General features: G+C 34.9%; 5 protein-coding genes across 6 annotated transcripts in view; 2 read left to right on the top strand and 3 right to left on the bottom strand.

The window, feature by feature from the left end:
- The window catches only part of LOC143913565 (transmembrane emp24 domain-containing protein 1-like), a 138,479-nt gene that overhangs the window by 71,209 nt on the left and 43,773 nt on the right, over positions 1-23,497 (top strand). The window lies entirely within an intron of this gene.
- Positions 1,193-7,431, top strand: LOC143913481 (uncharacterized). Of its 2 annotated transcripts, XM_077433312.1 has the most exons (3): positions 1,272-1,473; positions 3,963-6,083; positions 6,160-6,221. In XM_077433312.1, the coding sequence occupies exons 1-2, from the start codon at positions 1,370-1,372 to the stop codon at positions 6,052-6,054; spliced, it is 2,196 nt and encodes a 731-aa protein (XP_077289438.1). In that variant the 5' UTR covers positions 1,272-1,369; the 3' UTR covers positions 6,055-6,083; positions 6,160-6,221. The 2 variants fall into 2 exon arrangements, with proteins under 2 accessions (XP_077289437.1, XP_077289438.1); XM_077433311.1 differs by having other exon boundaries at positions 1,193-1,473; positions 3,963-7,431.
- Positions 6,668-17,783, bottom strand: LOC143913549 (dynein axonemal assembly factor 4-like). The gene is made up of 4 exons (XM_077433414.1): positions 17,741-17,783; positions 7,590-8,327; positions 7,056-7,255; positions 6,668-6,979 (listed from the first exon to the last, which is right to left on the bottom strand). The coding sequence occupies exons 1-4, from the start codon at positions 17,781-17,783 to the stop codon at positions 6,746-6,748; spliced, it is 1,215 nt and encodes a 404-aa protein (XP_077289540.1). The 3' UTR covers positions 6,668-6,745.
- On the bottom strand, positions 15,631-17,043 carry LOC143913575 (uncharacterized). Its single transcript, XM_077433455.1, has 2 exons — positions 16,711-17,043; positions 15,631-16,625 (listed from the first exon to the last, which is right to left on the bottom strand). The coding sequence occupies exons 1-2, from the start codon at positions 16,905-16,907 to the stop codon at positions 16,409-16,411; spliced, it is 414 nt and encodes a 137-aa protein (XP_077289581.1). The 5' UTR covers positions 16,908-17,043; the 3' UTR covers positions 15,631-16,408.
- LOC143913518 (kelch-like protein 23) lies at positions 20,293-23,483 on the bottom strand. The gene is made up of 11 exons (XM_077433363.1): positions 22,812-23,483; positions 22,595-22,736; positions 22,378-22,517; positions 22,119-22,294; positions 21,857-22,054; positions 21,626-21,787; positions 21,395-21,550; positions 21,167-21,324; positions 20,879-21,098; positions 20,616-20,787; positions 20,293-20,542 (listed from the first exon to the last, which is right to left on the bottom strand). Exons 2-11 carry the CDS (start codon positions 22,705-22,707, stop codon positions 20,415-20,417), a joined length of 1,623 nt encoding a protein of 540 aa, XP_077289489.1. The 5' UTR covers positions 22,708-22,736; positions 22,812-23,483; the 3' UTR covers positions 20,293-20,414.

Below are 23,497 nucleotides of genomic sequence, written 5' to 3'. Positions count from 1 at the left end.
GAGGCTGAAGAACTCGAAATTAACAATAAATAAATAAATTAATTAATCCATTGAGACATCTATGAATTTAGACTTGTACATACATTTTTAAATATTGTACATAAATCGAATTCAAATATTTGTAACAGCGGGTAGGACGATTTTTTCCAATTTGAGGAACCGTTTCAACAATGAAAATCAGATAAATTGGCAAATTCTGATAAGAAACGATCGACATGGAGTCACAAATATCCAAGTCTAACCAGCAGTATTAAAGATTAGCACGGGATCTTGTATATTGGTGCTAGATGTAGATGCAAAACATTCCCTACTTTGTGTTATGGAGCGTATGGAGTGAAACGACGGATATGTTAAGGCACGACTGTTTAATCTGATGGGCGGGAAGAAAGTAAGGTAGTGTTACGTACGCCGTGGATTGAGCGAATTGTACTTAGACCAACGGATATCTGTTATCGGATTAACTAAATGCATGCACTTACTTCCAAAGATTATATCTGGACTCTAAGTGCATTTAGGCTAAACAATGACCGATATTAGTTATTTCTCAGAATCGGTACGGGGAGACCCAATATCGGGGAAATACATATCCGAATACGTGACTATACAACAGGTAAACAGATTAGGCGTCCTGAGAGATCTACCCTTTATAAGGCGGTACGTAGGCGATATCAGGGCATTCTGGACTGAGCAGTGACAGTACGTATATCTCCTGAATCATCAATAAATGCTGTGAAACGACTGTTGGCCTTTTACTTGGATCCTCCACCCACCCTTACGCAACAGTAGTAACAGATAGCTTGGCCGAGTTGGTCCCAACTCGCAGGATGGTGACCGAAACTCGACCATGTCGTATAGCCGCCACAGTGTTTCTTGATATTTTTACTTTATCTGCTACTATATTAATGCTTTGTTTTTTTATGATTATGTATAAATGTATTTTCGTTTGTGTATATTTATGTATTTTTATTTTTCTCATCTCTCTGTATTTTTACGACCATTGTGGTGCATGAGGGATTCCTATCAAGTCACAATAGTCCAAACTTAAACTTAAAAAAAATAGTGGATGTTTTGTATTGAATCCGAAACAATTATAGTAAAGAGAAATTACACTTTATTTTTATATATGTTTATTAGGTACAAAACGATTGAAAAATTTAAGCGCACACCCACCTAATGGCAATTTGCTAATATTAGTTTTGAATTGCTTATTTTGAAGTATTTTTCGGAAACAATGCGCATATGATTGTAAAAGTTGCGTAACGGGCATGGTCATATACGTGTTGTGTGAGGGCTTCGAGGTGAGCTCGAGTGCGAGTGCGAGTGTCAAAGCCGGTGTCGGAGTTGAAATCAGGAGATCAAAGTCGGAGTCATGTCGGCTTTGTACGGGAGGCTGCCGTGGCGACATATCTCGCCCTGCGCCCCCCGAGGCCCCCGTCTCCAACCCCCCTTCAGACGCAATGGATATATTGTTCTGTTAGTTCCATCACATTGCCACTATTCTTCTCAATGAAACATGTATACTTACTCTACGTAACAAAATGTAGACTTGTTGAAAATCATCATACAGCTGAAAAATAAAAATATATTTTTTTATAGTGATCAATATTAGTTGATCAAGGTTAATAGACAATATCGCGTAATCTATATAATATATATATGTATATACATATTGTAAATTTGGATTTTCAGCCCTTTCGTACGTTACTTTATAAATCTTCATTTTTTGTGCAATTTGAACTATAGGACAGGAGGTTATGTTGTGACCGTAACCCGGCCTATGGAAACTCGTTGTAGATAACAGAGGAAATTTATTTTCTTCAGTATACAAGTTTATTGTCAGTACAGAAAATTCACGCGGAAGTGGGCTAGTTGCCTGCTTCAGGGGAAAGCCTGACTGAACTGCCGTCTGTGGCTGCTGTACTGGTTTATATATGGGCACAGTGATGTCATCTTGTTCTCGGGGATTCCTCCGGGTTCAAGGGTATCCTTTATGTGGCTGTGCCTCAAGGTTGCTTGATGGGTATTCATCTGGAGCGAGTCGAATCGCCTTTATCGGTGGTCTGGATATGGGTGAGGTGATGTCATCTCGTTCTCAGAAGATTCTTCCAGGCTCAAGGGTATCCTTTGTGTGGTCGCGTGCCTTGTGTTTTATGGGGTAATAGGATTTATGCTATTTCGGTTGTTCTCTTGAGCTCAAGGTTTGTTTATCTGGAGCGAATAGATGATTGCTTTGCTTCTGAAAGCTCGTACAAGCTGTATTGTATTCCTACAGGACTAAACTTAAATCTCCCTGTGTGAGAAATTACCAAGTACTGCGAACAAGTGTTATTTATTTATACCAAAAAGGTCTAACAGGTAACCCCAACGCGCCTCCCCGGCCAGAAACATTGTACATTTGATACAAGTATTATACAAAGTAAATACATATCAATTACATCTATGATCACGTATGTAAATTTGCAGCGTTTTTTTTAAACAATTCAATACACTGCTGGTTAGACTTCGATGTTTGTGAGTCCACGTCGATCGTTTCTTATCAGAGTTTGTCAATTTTATCTGATCATTGTTGAAACGGTTCCTTAAAATTGGTAATAAATCATCCTACCCGTTGTCACAAATCTTCTGTATTAACCGTTTGCCCGCGGCCGTCTTCAATGGAAGCTTTGGGCGACAAGTCTGTAGCGCGGCTGTCTTCCATAGAATTTCTGAACTTTGCACGGGATTTTGAGCCTTATATGCGCCTATTTCAACTGTTTTAGGGTTCAAAATTGGTTGAATATATTACTGAGAGTTGAATGCCATCTATTCAATTTGCTTAAAATGAATATATACCAGTCAAAATTAGTTTTTTGTGGAACCATACTGAAACCTCGTTTAAGTGACGTCACGTCTTCATACAATTATGAACAATGATTATTTGACAATTAATCCAAAACTACGAGATATATTATGTATTTTATTGTTTAAAATAATACTTTGTGTTAATTAACATATCTGGTTACTTGAGTAAATATTAAAATCTGTATTTAAGGTCGAAAACTCGATTGCCAAATTCGCGAAAAGGGTGCGCCGCGTACAGGGCTTAATTGCTATATTTATTGCCGCGGGCAAAGGGTTAATGTATGTACAATTTGTAAAAAAATATGTACAAGTCTAAAAATCCATAGATGTCTCGATGGATTAATTAGTTGTTAATTTCGTGTTCTGCAGCTTCCCGATATACAGTGATTTACATATGTAATAAAAATGCTACATTGTTTGTAATTAATTTTCCAAGAAGGCGCATTGGGGCCTTCCTGTCAAGCCTTCCTGGTATATATCTATGTAAAAAATAAAATAAAATATTATCAATCAACACCCACAGAGACATCTATATATGATCACATTTGTAAATTTGCAGTATTTTTAAACAATTAAGCGAAATTCTTTAAATACATATCAATTAGCATCCACAGAGACATCTATGGTCAAATTTGTAAATTTGCAGCATTTTTAAACAATTCAGTGAAATTCGAGATTGCTGAAAAATCGGGATTGACGAGAAAACGGGCAAGGTTGCCAATTTGTTGGAACCGTTTCAATGAAAATTATATAAATTAGCAAACTCTGATAGGAAACGATCAACCTGGAGTCACAAATCCATGGTCTGACCAGATAAAATCAGTGGAATATGAACCTGTGACCACTTTGTTCAAAGCTTTATATGCTAACTACTAGTCTATTCTGCTGCACATACGTTTTTTTGGGTTTGTATGAAAAGCGTTCCTACTTGTTCCGACATTACATCATCATCGTCATCGCCCAGCCTTGCAGATATTCCATCGATGACTTCAAATATCGTACTCCGTAGTCTTTCTCTCAAAAATATTGATAACAGTTATAGTTGATATTAAAACGTTCCTGAATGTATGTTTGCTTTTTACTTTACTTGATTGATCAAATGTTCGAACTTTCTTTTTCAGAATACCTGAAATCGGCGAAGAATCATTCGATCAATTCAGCTCTCTATTGAAAAAAGACGGCTTACCCGAATTCAACGACTTCACTATTGAAAAATGCACTGCAGCGATCAGCAAAACTTCCTTTGAATTCGAGACCGAAGTGAAAAACTATGCAAACCCGGACGTCGTCGTCAAGAATGTCTTCACCGACATCATAAAACCTCTAGAGCATATCATCTCACCTTTGGAGCTGATATGGGGCATTGCGAAGACTCTATACATGGGCAACAGCGCCATAATGCCCACCAAACAATACATGCACATACACAAAAGGGCACATCAAGCGCACTGTAGCAGATTCAACAGCTTGCCTATTTACAAAGCCGTAATTGAAGCCAAGAAAGAGACGTCCCTGACAGAGGAAGAGAATAGAGTTTTGCGAAAGTTCGAATTGGAGGGCCGTCTGAACGGACTCTCGCTCAATGACCGTGGTCAGGAACGACTCAAACACGCCCTCTTCAGAATCGACAAAGAACAGTGGGAGTACAGGGAGAAGAATCGGCTAGCTTTACAGCAATTCCGACACACTATAAAAGATCCGGAAATAGTACGAGACTTCCCCAACAGTCTACTCAAAGCAATGTCGACGGATAGCAACGAGCCTTCTCGAGGGCCTTGGAAAGTCACACACCAGCCGTTCGTATACGACGGCTTCATGGAATACTGTCCAGACAAAACGCTCCGGTGGAACGCTTGGCAGGCACGCGTTCAGTTGTGCTCCACTTTTGACGAGAAGTCCGTTGACACCGGCATCAACATCGGTGAAATACGGGCCATGCGCCACGAGAAGGCCAACATACTGGGATTCAAATCATACATCGATATGAGCATGGAGACAAAGATGGCCGGAAGCGGGGCTAACGTAGATAAACTATTGACCACTCTCCTAGAAAGGGCCAGGCCATATCAAGACGTCGAGTTGGAACATTTGGAGGACTTCACCAAAGAACGCGGCGTTGACGCTCCGATCGAACACTGGGACATTCCGTACTGGTCCCGAAAACAAAAAAAATCCTTGTATCAATTCGACGAGGAGAACATAAGAGAATATTTCCCGTTGCCGGTTGTCGTACAGGGACTGTTCGATTTGTGTTCAAAGTTGTTCGATATCAAAATCGTCGAACAGTCGAAGGTCGACGTCTGGCACGAGGATGTAAAATTCTATCAGATATTCAATTCGGACAGCTCTTCCCCGATCGCCGGATTTTACTTCGACCCGTACTCCAGAGAGAAGAATAAGTTACAATTCAATCAAAATACCGGTTGGATGTTGACGTTGAGGAATCGTAGCAACATAACCGGCTCTATACCTCTAGGCGCTCTCATATTCAACTTTGAAGCGCCTCTATATGGAAAGCCGTCCCTTTTATCTTTCACCGAAGTCTCCACACTGTTCCAGAAGTTCGGGCATGGCTTGAGGCATCTCCTAACCGAGACGAACTACTCGGACGTGTCCGGACTGTCGTTTGTAGAATGGGATACTGTAGGAGTCACCGGTCACGTGATGACGCATTGGTTGTATGAGCCGTTCGTCATCCAGGCTATAAGCAGCCACTACGCGACTCAGGAACCGTTGCCGACCGAGATCGTGCAGAACTTGGACCGAGTGCGGAAGCACATGGCCGGTTACAATCTGTGCAAGGAGTTGTACTTGTCCAAGTTGGATCTAGAGTTTCATACTAACGATGAGCATTGGAGGGATGTCATGAACGATCTGTGGCCTAAGTATAACTCGCTGCCGCGCGACAAGTACGACTCGCATCCGTGCCACTTCACCAAAGTCCTGTGCGAGGAGTGGGGTGCGGCTTACTACAGCGATATCTGGTCGAGGATGCTCGCCGCCGATATATACAGCGCTTTCCACGAGGTGAAGCACGATGAGAATAGCATTATGGAAGTCGGTCTTAGATTCAGGGATACGTATCTGACTTCGGGCGGGGCGTGCGATCCTGCTGAACTGTTCCGGAGGTTCCGAGGGAGGGATCCCTCGCACAAAGCACTTCTGCACACTTTGGGTTTGAAGAAACCCACTGCTAATACTACAACCAATTGAGCGCATTTTATTTTCGGGAAATTGTTATCGTACGGTATTTGATTCGTGATAAGAACGTCGTGAGGTTTTTGAATGTTTCAAACCAATGATTCTTAATTTCAACAGTTTCTTCGCAGTAAGTCTACCGAGGCACTACACTGCTTTTAAATCATAATAAATAATTTAAATTCCTCACAATTTAGGCTTCGCAACTACATATATAATAAATTATTGGAATGTAAACTTTTATGGATTCTTACGAAAATGGTAACGAAAAGTATATTCTGTTTCATTCATTCCAGGCTTAAGTTTCCATTTAGTCGCATTTCAGTTTCACTTCTACTGTACACATTTATTTTGTTTATTTTTAACAATTACGAGGGCGCTGTTAAATTAGACAATGAACTGAACATAACTAGAAAAATTTGGAGAAATTACTTTCCCTGAACATTTCGCGATGTTTGTCAAGATTAAGATGTAAATCTCTGTTAAGAAAAATTGTTATTGTTTACTTGAAACATCTTGTAAATAATTGGACTTTAAAATGCTAAAAATATATTTGTTAAAAAGCATCACTATATGTAATATGTATGTCTGTATTAGTATTTTTTCTATTGATAATTTTTATTTTATTCATAATAGTACATGAAATGTATAATAGTTGTATCTGTAAATAAACTATAGAAACATTATTGTTATCATTGTACATATATTAATCGGAATCCGGATCTTGCTCCCAAGCCTTCTCCATGGCGATCAAGTCGGCTTTCAACACGTCGTTATCAGGTTGCAATTTCACAGCACACTTCATCTCATCGATGGCTTTACTCAGCATCCCGATGCGAGTAAGGCCGGCTGCTCTCCTCACGATGCACGTTATCCTGCTTTTCAAGTTAGCCTGGCACTTTGGCGTCATCAGATCTAAGGCCGCTGAACAATCTTCAATCTACGACAGCAGTATTCATTCATTGACAGAATTAAAGCTTATATTATAATACATGTGAAGATATGAAAATATGTACGCATTTGTGGAAGTTTCCCATAGCGTAGTGGACGGCAGCTCGGTTTGAATACAGACTCGGCAGCTTATCTGATAGTTTGAGGCCATGAGTGTATGCGTTTAACGCGCCCATATGATTCCCTTTACGAAAGAGCTCGTCGCCTTTGTCTTTGCACCATTGAGGATCTCTTTCTTCGGGCCGGAGGTCTTCGGAAATGAATCCTGCAAGTTTCAAGCAACAGATTTGATATTCGAAATTTTCATATAAAATTGTCTCACTTTGCAAATGTGTATATAAAATGGTAAATGTATACACTAACTAATTAACACATGTATGCATATGTTAAATTTGGCAATATAAACAAACTGGCGACAAATAAAAAATTTAAATCATTGGTCACGTGGATTTTTAATACATAAACGCCAATTTACGGTAAAATTTTGTATTACTATTAGTAAGTAGTGGACAGGATTGTCATCAAAGGGTATTATTTAGATTAAAATTCAAGTGGCCAACGATCCAGTATGTATGGCCAACGACTAGTGGTTCCCCTACCACTTGCTTTTCTGGCTTCGTTCATCTTCTTCAACCATATTTGTTCCTCGCGAGCTGATGATTCTCGACTCGGTGTCGGAAAAATTCTCTCGCTGAATGTGATATTCAACGTTCCTCCGTTTCTCAATGGGGGAATTATTTTTTCTTGAAAGGAATTGTTTTTACTGTAGTTTATTACATCACTCTTAGGTAGTATAGCTTTGCTCTTTATATTTATTGGTTGTGCGGCGATGTTTTCTTTTACATTTTCATCTGTAATCAATTTTCTCCAACTTTCCAAATCTTTCATTAAGTCGTCCTTTTCCTTTTCACGGGTGGCTTTGATTTTTTGCGATTTTTTGCTGTCCATCTCTATTTGTGTACTGATTACGAATTGATTCAATTCCGTCTTCTTTTGTATTCTGTTATCCAGAATTTTCCTCGTTTTATTTTGCACTTCGACAATAGCGGTCTGTTTCAATGCTAATCTTTCGGCTTTATCATACACCCCTTCCAAATCTGTCCACTGTTCGTCACACAATTTGGGCAATTCAATCAATGCCTCAGTGTCTGTGAAAGTGCAAACTCCTTCATTTTCTTTGATACTGTGACTCAAGTAAACTTCAAACAAGAATGGAGGATAGTGTAGTTTTAGAAACTTCTCCGATGTGAAAATGTCAACTTTGGTTGAATGTACTCCTCTCAACGGCACTCGGATATGTATTGCATCTTGGGATTGCTTCCAAGTGAAATCTTTCACTAAAATCGGCATTTTTTAAATATTTATTAAGACAATATCTGATGAATGTTTCCCGTTTTGGTTAATTATTGATTAAACTTTTACACTTGGTTACCAAGCGACATACATACATACATACATATATGCAAGCAGAAGGCATTTTATCTCCATGATTTCGTGGAAACCATTTAGAAATCCCACTTACAAATTGATTAAAATTTACAAGTGGAATAAAATAATTTTTCATGTCACTAGATTTTACGAAATGGAAACTAGATGATAATATTTATTATATATAGAGCGCTATTTTATAAAATAATTGAAACAAATGCTGGTAATACGTTGTATAATATATTTAATCTTTAAAAACAATAAGAAAACATCTTAAATTACATAAAAAGTTGTTTTATCAAAATTTTTACATATTCAAGAGAGATATGGAGATTTTAAATATATGTCTACAACTGAAAATACATGTTCAAAAGAAAAAAACAAATACATACTGTATGCTTCTTTTTAAAATTTTACGTATTATATATTCTCCATGATTCGCACTTACTGTTTGATAAACACATCGATTATATGTAGGTCTGTTCATACCTATCCAGCACGACCCGTATCCTGCAGGTGTCATGCAAGTGCGGATAGTATTCTTTGGTACATTACATGGACGTATTCATACTCCATTCGCGCATGCGCATTTACGCATTCATGCGCGTCCATATAGAATGTACCAAAGAATACTATCCGCACTTGCATGACACCCGCAGGATACGGATCGTGCTGGATAGGTATGAACAGACCTTATGTCGTCTAGAAGGCTCTTCGGTCATTAGGATTTATCTTACGTATTTCTACAGATTTTAAATGTTTAAAATCCATCAAAATATTATATTGTGCCTGCGTTCTAACTAATTTAGAATATGCGTCTCGGGTGTGGAATCCGAGATATGATACCTACATTGATAGAATTGAGAACGTTCAAAAGAAATTTATTCGTTACCTTTGTTATCGCACTAAAGATATACAATATCATTCCAATAATTACTTAAATGTATGTAAAAATCATCACATTCTTCCACTCCAGCATAGAAGAGAAATAGCAGATATTGCATATCTTATGAAATTATTATCTGGCTTAACACGTTCAACCCGGCGTGTACCACCGGTGGCCACGCGGATAGTGCTATAGCAGACTATAATTTTACGGTTCCACTTCATTGAGCACCCCAACACTAAAATTCCTATAAAATTCTAAAGATTTAGGGACAACTCATTATATAAAGTGATTTAATGCCATCACGCGTAATTGGGTGCCGATACGCGTGATAGTGTCGCCACATGAGCAAATGTATGAAATCATGCGCCGGGCTGAATGTGTTAATCGATTGTCCGTTACTCCTATCTAAAATATATTTAAAAATACCGAGCAGATCGTCGCGAACCTATGCCCCAAATTGCAATTCCGTATGCGAGCTCTAATTATAGACAAAACTCTTTTATGTGGCGAGCAAACAAAACCTTTATTCCATTAGCGAGAGATCATAACCTAGATATTTTTGATAATACGCATGAGCAAGCAAGGCGAGCAATAGTTAAATCATTTTTTTCTCTTATGTTTATTTGAAATTTCATGTATGATTACGTGTATGCTTTAGTTTATTACTACCAGCGGAAACCTATAGAGGTCTGTTCATACCTAGTCAGCACGTACCGACTTCAGCAGGTATCCGGCCGTACGAAAAGTATTCTTTGGTACATTTTGTAACGGTATATTCATACCAACCGTCACGTTTACGCAACGGCAGGCTTACAGCAGTACCCGACATTTCCTGTTCATACCTTACAGCAACTTGCACTCGGCCAAAGTGATGTAGCGTAATTGTAATTAATTAATTGTAATGTAATTGCAGGTACTATATCTGCGACAGGCGCAAAGCCTTCTGCACATGCGCGTGAACTTATAATCCGACTATAATTCCTTACATTTAATGTATGTGTAGGCGGGGTAGGTAAGTGTTGACCGTATCCCAGCCTAACGAAACACTGTTTTGCTAGTTTTATAAAGTTTTATTGTTTGCCTATGGTTGTACAAAGATATGGTATTTGTGGGCAAAAGTATGTCGTTCAGCGGTCTCTGGATATGGTAGAGTGTCGCTGGCTCGGCATTCAGCTATGTTCAGAAGGTCTCTGGATGCGGCAGTGTGTTGCTGGCTCGTTGTTCGGCTATGTTCGGAAGGTCTCTGGATACGGCAGTGTGTTGCTGGCTCGTTGTTCGGCTATGTTCGGAAGGTCTCTGGACACGGCAGTGTGTTGCTGGCTCGTCCGGCTAGGTGATCTTCCAAGTCCACGTAGTGTAGTGGTGGCTGGTCAGGAGCTGTATGTTGACTGGTCTGCTGCTGTGTGTCGACGCTTACTGCTGTGGGTCGACTGGCGTTGTTTGGGTTGTACCTCCTTTTATAGTGTTTCTGGAATCGCCTGACCCATGGTGGTGGTTTGTTGATGCGTAAGAGAGGAATGTTCTTTTGTCGAGGGGTAGAATTTTCTGGAACGATTGGCGCCGTTCCGCTCGATGTATTTTAATGGTGGCGGCGTGTTTCGACCGTTTTGGTTCCACTCGACTGGTAGGGGCGTTCCGCTTGAGTTTAATATAATGACTGCAGGTGTATGTCGTCTGGGTTTTGTTCCGCTCGAGTGTGAAGGGTGGATCATTCTCGAAGGATTTTGGCATCGTTCCGCTTGAGTTGGATTTGGCGCCGTTCCGCCTGAGTTTAATATAATGACTGCAGGTGCATGTCGTCTGGGTTTCGGGAATGTAGTTTGTTGTTGCGGAATATTCTCGAATGTTTCGATGACGACGACGATGACGAGATTCCTACATATGCTAGACTTGTTTAATCAGTCGTTCATTATACATGAGGCAAATAAATTTCGCACGTTATTAAAATAGATTTATGTCATTTAGCTAGTTCGCGGCTTGTACTTGTATGTAGATATTATACGTTGTATATGATAATAATTTTCTAACTAATAATTAATAATATTAACTAATCTGGATTACATTTTTACTCTACGTCACTTTACGAGTTCGAACTAAATTTTAAGAGGTTTAAAACAAAATTTTAACAGTAAACACGCTGACAGTGACTTTGCGCCCGTCGCAGATATAGTACCTGCAAATAGCCACAACCATTTAAATATTTATTTTTAATATTACCAATACAGAAAAGAAAACGTGTTGTATTATCATTAAAAGACAAATTATCAATATAATCAATGCTTTAAAAAGCGGTGCCTTACGACATTTTTTGTCAAATAAATATGGTATTGGAACGTCAACGATCTCGGATACAAAAAACAAAGTGAAAAAGAAGTTTGTAAAAAATGATGTCAGAAGATGGAAGCTCAGAGCGCAAGGTTATGAAAAAATCAGGAAATGAAGAAGTCGAAGAGTGTATTTTTATGCGGTTCATTCAAAGACGATCGGCTGGACAGCCAATATCTGGTCCATTATTGTATGAAAAGTATTATATATAAAGAACGGCTAACTTTTAGCAATAATCCATAATTAAATTTCTAACTAAAGAGTAGTATAATATTGATATTCACGTTATTATATGTATATTTAAATATAGACAAATAAAAATGTACACGTATTTCCCAGTCAATTGTGATTTTTTCGATTATCCGGATTTTTCACTATCCGGACTATCTTCATTCCCAATTACTGAACTTTCAGGCTTCATTTGAATGTGGATCGGTTGTTGTTGTTTTATGATAATTTTTGTACGATTATAATTGTGTATGTATGTATGTATGTTAACCATACATATGTATTCAATACAGTGTGTATTTTGATTTTAGTTAATTTTTGATTAATATGTATGTACATACATATATCATGTATTATATGTACGTGTTGTATATATTGAGAAATTTGTTCATGAAATGTGTATATATATATATTTTTAGTGTACATATTTAGGTTGCTTGAATATAAAACGTATTTTATGCTTTTGTATTTGACTTCCAGAATAGATAATTATTATAATTTCCCATCACCAATCTGGGTCTACTACGAATGATTGGTTGCTTGTGTACTATTCAAACAGTAGTATGTATGTATTTACATATATAGAGTGCCAGTAATATACACGCGAGACGGAGACTTAGATTTTTCACAAATTATCATTTTTATTTACGAAAATCCAAATCTACAAGAGAAATTTTAATTTTGATTGTTGTTCTTATAGTTCTTATTGTTCATATATGTATTATATTCACAACACGATCCCAGTTTATATAATTTATTTTACATATTATCTTCGTTGTTTGTACATTTTATAATGTTTTAATTTTAATTTTTAATGTCGGTGTTTATGCATAATCGGAAAAAGCTCAAACCCCCCCTATTACAATACAAGAAGATTTGTGTAATATCCATATTTTATATTATAAATATAAAAATGCATACATATGTTGTGTTTTGTTTTATAGATATACATACATACATACATACATATGTATGTATGTATATCCATACTATCCTATACTTTTTTTTTTACATACAAGCATATCTACCAGGAAAGCCTAATATGGAAACCTCAATGTGCCTTCTTGGCCAATTACTAACGTTGATATACAATTTAACGAATCTATTGATAAAATTACGTTTTTGGGACATTTTTTTTATATTAATAGTCAAACTCGAAATTTGTGAGACATTTATGGACAAATTTGCAGCATTTTTATACAACTCAGCGAAATTCGAGATGATGAAGGCTCGAAAATTGCGAGAAATGGGTAAAGGTTGGTTATTTTTGGAACCGTTTAAATGAAAATCAGATAAATTGGAAAACTCCCACAGAAAACGATCGACCTGGAGTCATAAACCAGGTCTGGCCAGCAGCAACCAGTGGGACTCGAACCAATGACCACTATATTCGAAAACATGTATGCTAACCACTAGTCCATGTTGCTGTACACTCTTCATAAAAACACAAAGCCATATTTACTATACACATGTCCAAATACGTGTAGAAAATACAATCTTAGGATGTTTTTCAATGTCGTCACAAATATAAAGATACACATTAGAAAATAAATAAATAATAATAACATCGCATCGGTTATACGTTTCATGCGAAAAATTATTATTCGACCATGATAATAAATACATAGAATGATCGAAAATTCTATTATAGAATGATCGAAAACTCTATTATAGAATGATCGATAATTCTTGGAAAATAAATTTTATGAGCTCTTAAAAATAGTTGCCTTTTTGAAAACCAAAATATCGCTTTACAAAAATGCAAGTTAAAGAAACACTGGATCTTTAAAACACAGATGATACTGTTCTCAAAGATTCACTAGTTGATTTGGGATACTAAAAAAAAAAAATATACTTTACAGTTAATTTAAATTAAACCCAAAAATCCTATTTAAACATTATCTTAAGCAACTATTTATTATTCCGAAGTTATCACAAATTGTCTCATTTTCAAATGTGTGAAAAATGATTTTATTCTTCACATTTTTGTAATTTTGATTTTCCATGGTCTGTCTATTACTGTCCACTACTACAAACTTCAGTTTTATGCTATTTTTATATTCAAAGGCTATTCGGATGACATTTACGTAATTTGTTATTTTTTAACATTATTTCGCGTACTTCAGTTTAAAATCCCTCGTTTTAATTTTTAGATGTTTGCAGAGTAATCTAATGAACACTATTTCAAAATATCACTACAATACGATCATTATTCTAGAAGTAATCAAATGCACAAAAAAGGCTTTTTTTCTATTGAAACTGAAATCGGCCCGGATTCTGGTGAAAATAGTCGCACGCATTTCCGGACATGGGTGAAAACAATCCACGCGTCAAAGCGGGCAGTAAGGTGTTATCTTATTAATGCATATGAATATTCCATGAAAAAATATATTACAAATAAAATTCGAACGAACTTCTGTGTTAAAAGTAACGGCTACAATAAATTCATTGGCGAATATATTAAGTCATAGATATGAAGAATCATTTCCTCCTATCAAAATACAATCTTTTTTGTCTGAAAATAAAGGAAATTTATTGCAAGGTGAAATAGATAAATTTAATTTAAATTGTATGAATAGCTATAAAAAATCGAAGGAATATTTGAATTAATGGACTAATTTTTCAATAATGCTTTCTCAAATGGTCAGAATATTTCAAAACAAATACTATTGAGTTTCATTCGGAATTATTAAAAATTTTTCAATTTTTTTTGCAATACCTGGCCAGAATGCCAATGTAGAAAGAATATTTTCCACGATTGGCGAACAGTGAACCAAAGAAAGAAATATGTAGGTTGAAAATTTCTACTGTCCGGGGTATTTTGAGCGTAGTATGTATATAATTACAAAAATATTTCATGTTTAGAATTTTATACAGAAATAAAAGAAAATAAGAAACTTTTGCACCAAATTAGCAGTGTAGATAAATATAACAGAGATGATGAAATTGTGAATGAGAATGAAAATGATTAAATTTAACTATTCTTCTTAGTTCTTAATATTAACTATTATTATGTACATATATGTATGTGCCGGTTATTATGAAATTGGAATAAGTCATATAATATTTCATTTGTAATTGGACTTTTGCGTAAATTTGTCCTAAAAAATATTTTGATACTACATAAAAATATATGTATACTGTATACATACATATATTTTTACATTAGACCTTTTATTTTAGAGCATATTTTTTATTTATTTTTAACACCGCAAAGTGGGGTTCGGGAACCGTGTTAATCACTTAACTGCCGGTCCCATGCCCGGAAAAGGACGGGGGGGGAAACCTATTTTCTATTTTTTTTTTCTAGGGGCGCCTAGAGGAAAATTGCCCAAGGGCGCCATAGGATGTAAGGCCTGCACTGCTAATATTACGTAAATATATTGATTGTGTAAAGCATTGAAAATTGACAATTTAGCAAATAATTATAACGACCTACATTTTTAATTCAGTTTACTCAAAAGAAGAAAGAAAATAACGACCATTAAAGGTTTATAATAGGTGAACAAAATAATGTTTTCTAAATAACCAGTCATAAGGAAATTTATTCGTAAATAATAAACTTTCAAAATCTTCGTACTAATAGAAAACATTATTTTGTTCACTTTTTTTATTATAAACCTTTAGTGGGCGTGACTTTCTTTCTTCTTTTGAGTTTGAGTGAACTAAAAATAAGTCGTTATAACGATTTTCTAAATTGTCTTAAATTTATTTTAATTTATATTTTCTAAATTTAAATAAAAATATCATATTTGTGTTTTATTGCTTTTAATGCCAAATATATCATATTTGAATATCGAAAAAAGCTTGAAATGTGAAAAAACGAAGACACATTACAGACAGGCTATTTTTATTCAAAATTTAAAGTTAAAATATTGATAGTAAGTATCTCTATATTATTTTATCAAACCTAATTTTGATCAAAAATAGTAATATTACATAGTAAATATTACATGTACTAAAATACTTATTATTATTAAAATGTATTATTAATGAAATCGCGGACACTGCCCAGATATGTATTTTCAAAGTCGGAATTATACAATGAAAGAGATAATCGTCAACATTGACAAGATGCTCATCACTAAAATAATTTCGTATGTCTAATTTTATAATGTTGATATCAGAAAATGCGATTTCAGTCAAAAATGTAGAGCCAAAATTGGATTGGGTATTTATCTATGCATAAACATTAACATTGATATGTCAGCATAACAAATACTTCAATTGTGTTTCAGGTATTTTCAGGTTACATTTGTCAAAATAAGTACATTTTAAAAATGAAACGAAGATCGACTAAAAATTATACCGCGATCGACTAGTTGGGCAGTCCTGTTATATAATATACGAAGGGGCTGCTGACCGGGACGTTTGGGAATAATTGAATGATAGAAGGCACATTGAAATGAAAAACTCATGATTTCAACAATCGACAAATTGCAGTAAACTCGTGAGTTAATAAGACTAAATATCTATGGTTAATAAATCTGAGATCTGTAAACCACGACAAATCCCGGTCTACCGGGAAGTTAACAGTTAACAATTAACTTAGTTCAAGTTGGTCGCGACCCCCGTAACCGAGGAAGCGGCGCGGCGAATGAAAAGAGATCTAAAAAATGTCAATGGCACCATACAGAGAGTTTGAAGATCGGAGGCCTTGCGGAATGGAAGAATTCGGTTATGCCGCGGCTCTTGCCTGAGGAATATGAAATAGGGGACGATGGCGGGTTCAAATAAAACTCTCCAGAGCATGAAGGCTAATCTCCTATAAAATAGAATAAACTGAATAGAATGAAATGAATAAAATAGACTGGCATGAAACAAAACCTCGAAATATAGAAAATAAGTACTTGATTAGAGCAACACTTCTCTTGAGTTCAAAATAAGTGTAGCCGATCATACCCATAACAAATCTTGTAGGAAATAAATATGGGCAAGTCCCATAATGCTCCTTATAAAGAAGCCGGAGAAAGCGTCTTTGGATAAGCTCAAGCTTAATAGACTGACTTTTGGCTGGAGGACTCCAGATCTTGGATGCGTACTCCATGATACTTCTCACCAAAGGATTGTACAACAGCCTCAGAAATGCCAGGAATTGCGAAAAACAATCCCTAGCATCCTTGAAGCTGAGCAACACACAGAATTAATATGATTGGAGAACCTGAGGTCATTCTGAAAAGCAACTTATACATATATTGGTATATGATATGAACTGATACTAAAATGATGGCTTTGCGTTATCATTCGAACAAAATATTGCTGTTACTACTTGAATACAACATAATATCTAATACATACAATCACATTTAAAAATGTTGTGTCTAACAGAGACTCCGAGATCAATAATAATACGTATATGCATAATGTTGTCTATCCATTAGATCTTATATAAAATTATCTTTTTAATGTTATGTTCTTAACAAACGGAAAACTACAAGTTTAAAATCATTGATCATATTACACATATATAATACATAACAATGTACAAGATCTTTTTTTAGTTTGTCATAAGGCCCGAAGTTATTTTTCCCAGAGCATATATATATATGTATATATATATATACATGTATATATTTTTGGCAAAATTCCAAACATACTATTACTAACAAGTACGTTTTATCATCATCAATATGAGCAGCCATTAAAGCTTTGAGGAACAGTCTTTATCACCACCCATCATCATGGGACGTGAAGTACTATTAAAATGCTCGCAAATTGTATCGCTACAATCTTGTAAAGCACTTCCCGAATTTATGTGCACGATTTTATAGGGAACTAGTGTTTTTACACGACTTCGCTCGGTATTTGTAATATAAACCGCTTAACATGGCCAATCTAATATGTAGTAAACATTAAACAAAATAATCTCTTGATAATTACTTAAAATAACATATTCCCATTTTATAGAAGAGTTTGTAAACATCACTGCTCCTATGTTTTTGTTTTGACGTATTTGGCCGTAACAATCGAAGAAAAGCGAGATTGAGATTAATTTTTTTTCAATCTTTTTTGGCAATATGTAATTAATTTTATTTAATATTAAAGTAACTAAATAAACTGGGAAAAATGAAAGAAAATACTAGTTTATAAAAGGATTGATTTTATAAAGTTTTTTTATCATTTTTGTAATATCGGTGCCCGGGGGGTCGGGGGGGGGGGGGATAAAAATATCCGAATTAATCTGGCAGCCCTACCCCAGGAGGATCCCCAAATATTAATATGTATTTATATTTTAAAGATTATGTGCATTATCGGTGTCACTGTGTCGATTTTAGTTAATAAATTTTGCCAATTTATAACGTACAAAGAAATCAAAGGGGGATCCGAGGGGGGTTCCATGCCTCCCCCCCTACCTTGGACGAATTTACTTTCATAAAGTGGAATAATAGGGGAGATGGGTGGATGAAATAAGATAAATGTAGTTTTAGCACTTTGAAGTCTAAGAAGGCACGATGTGACAGCAGCGATCTTATTACAAAATTTAGCGTCGCAGTTATTCAATAGCCCTTGTTAGAAGCTTCTCATCAAGTGGCATAACTGTATGCTAAGGAAATAGCCGAGGAATTGGTAAAACAATGTGTATAGTAATAATTGCTAAATTTATATTAGGTTCTGAAGCACGAAAGGAAATTCAGCACGTTCCGTTATTGAACAATGTGTGCAATCGCGCAATCAAGATTTCAGTGATAATATTTTACTGTAAGTAGTAAAAGATGTCAAAGCCAGTCCTCTAAAAGAGAGTATACAACTAGACGAGTCGACTGATGTTGATGATTGCAGTCGGCTGTTGGTGTTAATTCAATACATAAAGTAAAAATAAGTTGAATGCATTGAATGAATAGAGTGAAAATAAATGGCAAAAATATTTGAATTTGAATTTAAAAAGTTAATTCACTTGTTTGTTTTCATTCGATTTCAGTCGAAGAAAAATGGTCGAACCTCACGTCAATTTGATCGCGAATTTTTAACGTTTCAATTCATTATCAATTAAAATCAATCAATATGTCGTTCGCGAATAAACCCAAAAATCAATTAAATTGTGACATTAAGTGACTTTTTTATAATAATTTTCCTTCGCGTGTGAAAAACGAATTAATTTTTTATTGTTAGTGAATTTTGAATTTCAAAATTAATTTTTATAATTTAATCGAAATCAAATATCAGTGTTTGTCAAATTATGTGCAACGTTTTCAAGTGTATATTGAAGAAGATGATCCGCAAATGCTTTTAAGCTACTGCTATGGAGACTACATCCAGCTGCTGAATATTAACCTTGTTTTATGTTTGCTAATTTTGCATTACACAATTTTTTTATTAATTTTTATATACTTACAATTTAAATCGTAGCCATCTCACTCCAGTTTCGTTCAAAATGTCATGACACCTTTAGCCGTATAAAACCAATTCACTCTACCGTGCGAAAAAAGAAATACCAATTCTTTAAGTGAAAATCCAAATAATTCAAATTTGTATGTGAAAAAATACACTATTACATTTCAGAAGCGCTGGTATAAAGACAATTAAAGGAAATATTTTGATTACTTTGAATAAATAATTACGAAAATATAAAAATAAAAAATATGTAAATAATTGAGAAACGTTTCTTGAAATGGTTGACAATTACTGAAAACATAGATGAATAAAATTATCCCATAAAAATACTATTAAACTTAATAAAAGTGTGAAAAACCATCTTAAAATCAGTCGAATATCATTGAAAACACAAAAATATGTATTCATCAAATTTTTTTATCGCAGAATCTCTGGTACTACAAACCGTTTGAGAATAACTGGAATTTAATAAACGGACGGAAATCTGTGAAATCATTTGAATTTGTAAAGTTACATTATTTGGAAATTAACTTTAGGATAAAAACATATTAATAAAATAAAAGTTTCAGAGCCACTGACATTAACATATTGATTATTTCTCATAAAAGTTAACAATACTAGAAAATTTCACAATTCGATAAAAACCACGATGTAACAGAATAAAAGTGTAAAAGTATTTGAGAAACCTTCGTAAAATCATTTGAGAGCCGTTGGAATGCAGCAAATTGCAAAAACATATATGAAATTCATCTTGATTTTTAAATAAAAGTAATAATTATGAAAAGTTTGAGAATCACTTAATGAATAATGGAAAAGTATTATTTAATCGACGAAAAGTGTGAAAAATATTTGAGAGCCACTGTTTGAAATAAATTTAAAGAAATAGACAGAATTTATTTTCAATTTCGATATTATTTAAACAAGAAAAATTATTAGAAATGAAATATAACATTTCTGGATTGAATTGAATTGAATTCATTTTTATGTATATGTTTTTGATTTTGGCTTCTGATTCTCTGATTTTTCAGTTCATTTAGATAATATTAATTATTCATGAGTAAATAAACATTAAATATTGACGGAAAAATAAAATATATTTTGAGAAGTTGTTGCATATTATGTATTTATTCAAACATTTGGATAAATTAAAAATTCAAAAAGTACATTTAATGATTATTTCAAAATACATTTTTTTCAAATAATACAAAAAAACTGCAGTCGATCAAATAATCGAATCATATGGAATGACAATTGCAACTGCACGAGATCTCGTTCTGCTCAGACTTGTTGAAGCTTTCCAAGATATGTTCGTCTCGTCGTATTCCCAAACATCACTTTTATCGAATCCACCTGAAAATCAAAACAATAAATTAATTCTACATTCGAGACCCATAAATCCAAATTAAGTTGTAAAAAAACTCACCCATGCTAAACAGTTTATTTTGGAAACAGCCGAGACTAATTGCGTATGCAGCTTGCGGTAGTTTGATGAATGCAGTCCACACATTTGCATTCGGATCGTAATGCTCCACACTGTCTAAAATAGAAGAATCATATCCACCAGCGACGTAAAGTTTTCCTTTGAATGCGACGCTCTAAAATGGTGAAATCAAAATTTAGTTAATTTTATTTTGGAGAGTTGTATATTATTTGCGATAGTTGTGAATAAAATTAATTGATGTTCACCGAATGATTATATCTTCCCTGAATCATCTGAGCGCGGTAAGTCCAAGAATTGGTCTCCACTGAATACATCTGCACTTTATTCGTGGATATGGTTTTTCCGTTTTCATTTGTACGCCCACCTGTTATGTATATTTTATCGGCGATGACAGAAGCACTCTGATTACTAACTGCCACCAACAATGGAGCAATGATCTCCCAATCCCCAGTGTTGCTGCTCCACCTAATCGAAATCAATAATCGTCAACTTCTCTTTCAGTCGATCTGATGAAATGATTGCAATTTAATCACCTTTCCACTGAAGATAAATGGCCATTATCATAACCACCAATGGCGTAAACATCCGTGGACGAACCGCGCCGAAGTGTCACTGCTGAGAACAAATGACGAGCTTGATTTAATGGCTTCAATGGCTTTTTCTCGCCGCTTTTCAAATCGATGTATTCCACCTGAAAACAAATAAATTGGTTATATTCCGATTTCTCTAAGCAGCTACTTCGCAACACCGGAAAACTTTACTGAAGTCACTGATTTATCTAAAGAATTCTTTCCGCCGATGATAAGGATCCAATCTCCCATGAGGACAGACGCAAACAATCTTTTATTTATTCCAATATTTTTGGATAGAGTCCAACTGTTCTTTAATCCGTCAAATATATCGATGGTGTTTGCCGTCTGAAAACACGTTATGCAATAAAATAATTAATTTACAATCCAATCAAAATATTATACTTGTGATACAAAACTCACATCAATATCCCATCCCCCAACCAGTGCCATTTTTTGTATTATTCTACGAGGGGTCTCTCTTGGGACGAAAGATTTATCATTCTTGTTTATAATTTCTTGTCTAATAGTGGTCATACACTCTGCACACGAAAGACAAAACGTCATTACTTCGTTGACGATAAACTGAAAATATAACACATTATTCGAATGATTTTTATCACTAAACTGCAACATTCATTTAATTTCAAATACCTCCAACGGCAGCAAGAATAACCTCACGAATCTCATCAGCTGTGCCAAGTCACTTGTACGGTTCGCATCATCATGATTTACCCACAATTTCACAGCATTGAATACGCTTTCTTCGGAAGGCACCAACAAATCATTCGATTTCAAGATTTCCATCACGTTGAAGAGCGGCAGATTGAGAAAACCTTGAGTTTTGTGCAGCTGAAACAGAAGTGGAATTGAAAAATATTTAAATGACATATTTTTTTATATAATCAACACTCACCGTCTCGAAGTTTTCCAGAGTCAAATCCATTGCCTTTTTTAGTAATTCGGAATCTTCTGTTGATTTCAAAACGTTCAGACAATTAGATTTATTGACTGTTTTAAATTGTGGTGGAATGTTCACTTCCAGTCGGTTGGCTAGCTCCAGTAATTTCTTGCGGTGTTTGTCTCCTATGTCTAAAATTATATTTAAATGATTGCATTTAATGACGAAATCTCGTATTTGAAATTGATTATTTTAGATATTTTTGAACTCGTACTTATTTCTCCAGTGTAACAATACTTTAGGATTGCATCGATGACTTCGTCGTCATATTCTGAAAAGACGTCATTCAATAGATTTTCTTTTGTCATGAAGATTTCGCTGCACGCCATTAGGACGACCAAGTGCGCTTGGATTCTGCAATTATGAAAAATTATAATTAAACTGACAGAACAATTTGGATTTTAAATAATTTTGGATTCGAATTAAGATACTCTCGGCCTCGAACTGCAAATAAGGTGTCGCATTTCTTATTTTGTTGGAAGGCCTCATACAAATACTCCACTCGTTTTGCAGCAAAATCAGGCTTCGCCTTCACTAGATACATCTTGTTTCTGATTTTCTCTTAGATTTCTCCTGAAAAACAAGATTGAAAATTATATAAAAAGACAATATAACTATAAGTGCTAAGCAAAATAAAGTTCGACTTACCAATTGGAAAGATTAGCAGCGAATGATGTGAAGTACTGTCGTTCTGCGGTTTTATCTCGATAGATAAGGATATCTCAACCCTTTCGTTGCATTGAAACGTATATTAATTATTTACTGAAGTTAATTATTTCTCATAAATGCCATGACAGGTGACCAACATACGGGGAATATATAATTGAACTTTAGTTAAGATCAGGGCTGTGGAGTCAGACTCCGACGTTTTGCTATGATTCCATTCGGACTCGAATATTATAGTATGATCGACTTTTCTTGCCAATGCATAAAATTATTAAAAATTAAATTTATTTTCGATATTTAAAATATAAAAAAAATTAAAGGAATTAAAAAAAACCACTAAAAATTACAAAAATATCAAATAGTGATGGCTAAAATTAATAATTTGAACAAAGATGTTGTGTCTTGATTGCTATTTGAATTGTGATCTATGAAATTACTTGATCTATGAACTTACATGTAAAGGGTTAGCACTTGATTATTTACCCGGATGTGGCATTATACTACACAAAAACATGTTTTTACAATAATAACGAAAAACCGCATGGAAATAACCACTCATACGATATTAAAATAATCGTCTTCTCACAGATAAAACACATTTTGAAATTAAAATTAAGATCATCGATAATAGAATTCGACAAACTAGTCAAATCCGCCATGCATATTTT

The sequence above is a fragment of the Arctopsyche grandis genome, chromosome 6 (genome assembly GCF_051622035.1).
Source record: "Arctopsyche grandis isolate Sample6627 chromosome 6, ASM5162203v2, whole genome shotgun sequence".
In the NCBI taxonomy this organism is placed as follows: domain Eukaryota; kingdom Metazoa; phylum Arthropoda; class Insecta; order Trichoptera; family Hydropsychidae; genus Arctopsyche; species Arctopsyche grandis.
The sequence above is the reverse complement of the archived record's forward strand: the minus strand, read 5'-3'. Positions and strand labels throughout refer to the sequence as shown.

Excerpts from the sequence above, each read along its gene's own strand:
- LOC143913481 (XM_077433311.1), top strand. The coding sequence starts at position 1,370 with ATGTCGGCTTTGTACGGGAGGCTGCCGTGGCGACATATCTCGCCCTGC. Across the intron at positions 1,474-3,962 it reads CGCAATGGATATATTGTTCT|AATACCTGAAATCGGCGAAG; the intron begins GTTAGTTCCATC and ends TTTCTTTTTCAG.
- LOC143913575 (XM_077433455.1), bottom strand. The coding sequence starts at position 16,907 with ATGGAGTACGCATCCAAGATCTGGAGTCCTCCAGCCAAAAGTCAGTCT. Across the intron at positions 16,626-16,710 it reads AGAAGTGTTGCTCTAATCAA|GAGATTAGCCTTCATGCTCT; the intron begins GTACTTATTTTC and ends TCTATTTTATAG.
- LOC143913549 (XM_077433414.1), bottom strand. The coding sequence starts at position 17,783 with ATGTTTACAAACTCTTCTATAAAATGGGAATATGTTATTTTAA. Across the intron at positions 8,328-17,740 it reads ATGGGAATATGTTATTTTAA|TGAAAGATTTCACTTGGAAG; the intron begins GTAATTATCAAG and ends TGCCGATTTTAG. Across the intron at positions 6,980-7,055 it reads TGGGAAACTTCCACAAATGC|ATTGAAGATTGTTCAGCGGC; the intron begins GTACATATTTTC and ends CTGCTGTCGTAG.
- LOC143913518 (XM_077433363.1), bottom strand. The coding sequence starts at position 22,707 with ATGTATCTAGTGAAGGCGAAGCCTGATTTTGCTGCAAAACGAGTGGAG. Across the intron at positions 22,055-22,118 it reads CTCTGGAAAACTTCGAGACG|CTGCACAAAACTCAAGGTTT; the intron begins GTGAGTGTTGAT and ends CTTCTGTTTCAG. Across the intron at positions 20,788-20,878 it reads AGGGAAGATATAATCATTCG|AGCGTCGCATTCAAAGGAAA; the intron begins GTGAACATCAAT and ends TCACCATTTTAG.